Source organism: Gobio gobio, assembly GCF_949357685.1.
Source record: "Gobio gobio genome assembly, chromosome: 3".
Taxonomy (NCBI): domain Eukaryota; kingdom Metazoa; phylum Chordata; class Actinopteri; order Cypriniformes; family Gobionidae; genus Gobio; species Gobio gobio.
This window is the reverse complement of record NC_137099.1, coordinates 63,511,339-63,513,441: the sequence shown is the minus strand read 5'-3', so window position 1 is coordinate 63,513,441 and position 2,103 is coordinate 63,511,339. Positions and strand designations below refer to the sequence as shown.

Below are 2,103 nucleotides of genomic sequence, written 5' to 3'. Positions count from 1 at the left end.
GACGATGTGTTGCAGTCGGAGTCCTCTCTGGCGATATAGAGAATTTAAGTCATTTAATTTAAGCTTCACTCTATTGGCTCTTTTCCACTGCGTGGTACAGCTTGGTACGGTTCGACTCGACTCGGCACAGCACGTCTCAGCTCGGCTCGGTTGCTTTTCCACTGCAGTAGCAACGCTTCAAGTGGGTGGGATTACGTTGTAGTTGCGCCTCCTCTACTGCCACGACATCATCGTAAACGCGACACAAAAACAAACGTGCAAAACCGGAGCAATGGAGCCTATCGAAGGAATGGTGTTCTTGATTCTCGGCATGTGGATGTTTTTCACCGCACAACGAAAAAGTTTGTTTCAAAGGAGGCTGATGGCAGCAAAACAAAATACTGAAAAAAAAACTAAGAGAGTATGGGAACTCCTACAACAAAGCGCATTCGACAATAGGCTTGCTCGACGGCGCACGAGGGTAAGCTAATCTTGCACTACGGTCTCAATCGCTATATCACTGTCACGAAAACATATAATGAACTTGGCTGGCAAAATTATGTTTTAAAATGCGTATTCTGTGTATTTCAGATCCTTCACATTTTGCAACGTCGCCGCAACAGACCATCTGTTTGGACATTTAACCGAGCTTCGGAGTGGTGGGATGTGATTGTTCCCGGTTTTACAAACACTCAATGGCTGGAGAACTTTAGAATGTCAGAAGAAACGTTTGTCTACTTGTGCAACAAAGTGCGTCCAGTGATGGAAAGACGGGACACAAACTTTCGTGTTTGTGTACCTCTAAAGAAGAGAGTAGCCATCGCACTGTGGAAGCTCGCAACCGGTTCTGAGTACAGAAGTGTTGGCCATCTTTTTGGAGCAAGCATAACAACTGTTTGTCGATGTGTCCAGGAGTTCTGTGCTGCAGCAGAGACTTTGCTGGTACCAGAACAAATTCGTTTTCCAGATCAGGAGAAGTTTCAAGAAATGGCTGCCTACATTGAGAACAGGTGGGGGCTCCCACAGTGTATTGGTGCTATTGATGGATCACACATACCCATCATAGCACCACAGGACTATCACTGTGACTATTTCAACCGTAAAGGCTGGCACTCCATCATCCTTCAAGGTGTTGTGGATGGAAAGGGACTTTTCTGGAATGTTTTCACAGGACTGCCTGGAAGCCTGCATGATGCTCGGGTTTTGAGACTGTCCACACTGTGGGAGTTGGCAAGTCGTGGAAGTCACATACCAGCTAATACCAGAAACATTGGTGGGGTGAATGTTGGCTACTACATTCTAGGAGATTCTGCCTATCCCTTGCAGCACTGGCTCTTAAAACCATTCGTTGACACTGGACGGCTGACAGCAGAACAGCAGGTGTACAACATGAAAATCTCCCGAGCACGTGTCGTTGTGGAAAATGCCTTTGGTAGATTAAAAGGAAGATGGCGTTGCCTTATGAAAAGGAATGACTGTGCGGTTGACCTTGTGAAATCTATGGTCCTGACATGCTGTGCTCTACATAACCTTTGTGAGAGTCATGGAGAGGCCTATGAGAGTGCATGGGATTCACCTTCAGCAGCAGAGCCTGTGGTGGCACTGGCACAGGCTGTAGAGGAGGAGGGCAGGGATGTACGTGAGGGTCTGTTGCGTTACTTGAATAGTTAACTATTCATGTTGTCTTTCCTGTCAAGTGGATTATTAATAAACTAAATATTTCAGTATTTCAGTATTGTCTCGCTTTCTTTAAAAAATATATATTATTAAACAGGCTTTATTATTTATAATTCACATTTATTCATTGGTACAGTACATGCATTAAGAAAGTAATGAAGTACACGTTTGTCCAGTTCCTTTTTTTATTGAAAAAAAACTAAACAAATACAAAAGTGTAAAAGGTTAAAATGTAAACGTCACACTTTAAACAAAGTGGAAATGTAGTGCAAAGAATATATACATAAAACATAAGAAATTAAGTAAAAGTGTAAACAGAGGAAATGTAAACGAAGTGCAAATGTATGTAGTGGAATACATAAGACAAAAAAATTGTTAGTGTAAACAGAAATGTTAACAATGTGCAAATTGTATTTAGTGCCAAAAAATATGTATAAGAAATGAAAA

The 2,103-nt window shown here is 42.2% G+C and overlaps 1 protein-coding gene across 1 annotated transcript; it reads left to right on the top strand.

Annotated features, from left to right (window-relative positions):
- Positions 1-693: 693 nt before the first annotated feature.
- Positions 694-1,650, top strand: LOC307124233 (uncharacterized protein; the record flags this gene model as incomplete). The annotated part of the gene is made up of 1 exon (XM_079813281.1): positions 694-1,650. One exon carries the CDS (start codon positions 694-696, stop codon positions 1,648-1,650), a length of 957 nt encoding a protein of 318 aa, XP_079669407.1.
- Positions 1,651-2,103: the final 453 nt, after the last annotated feature.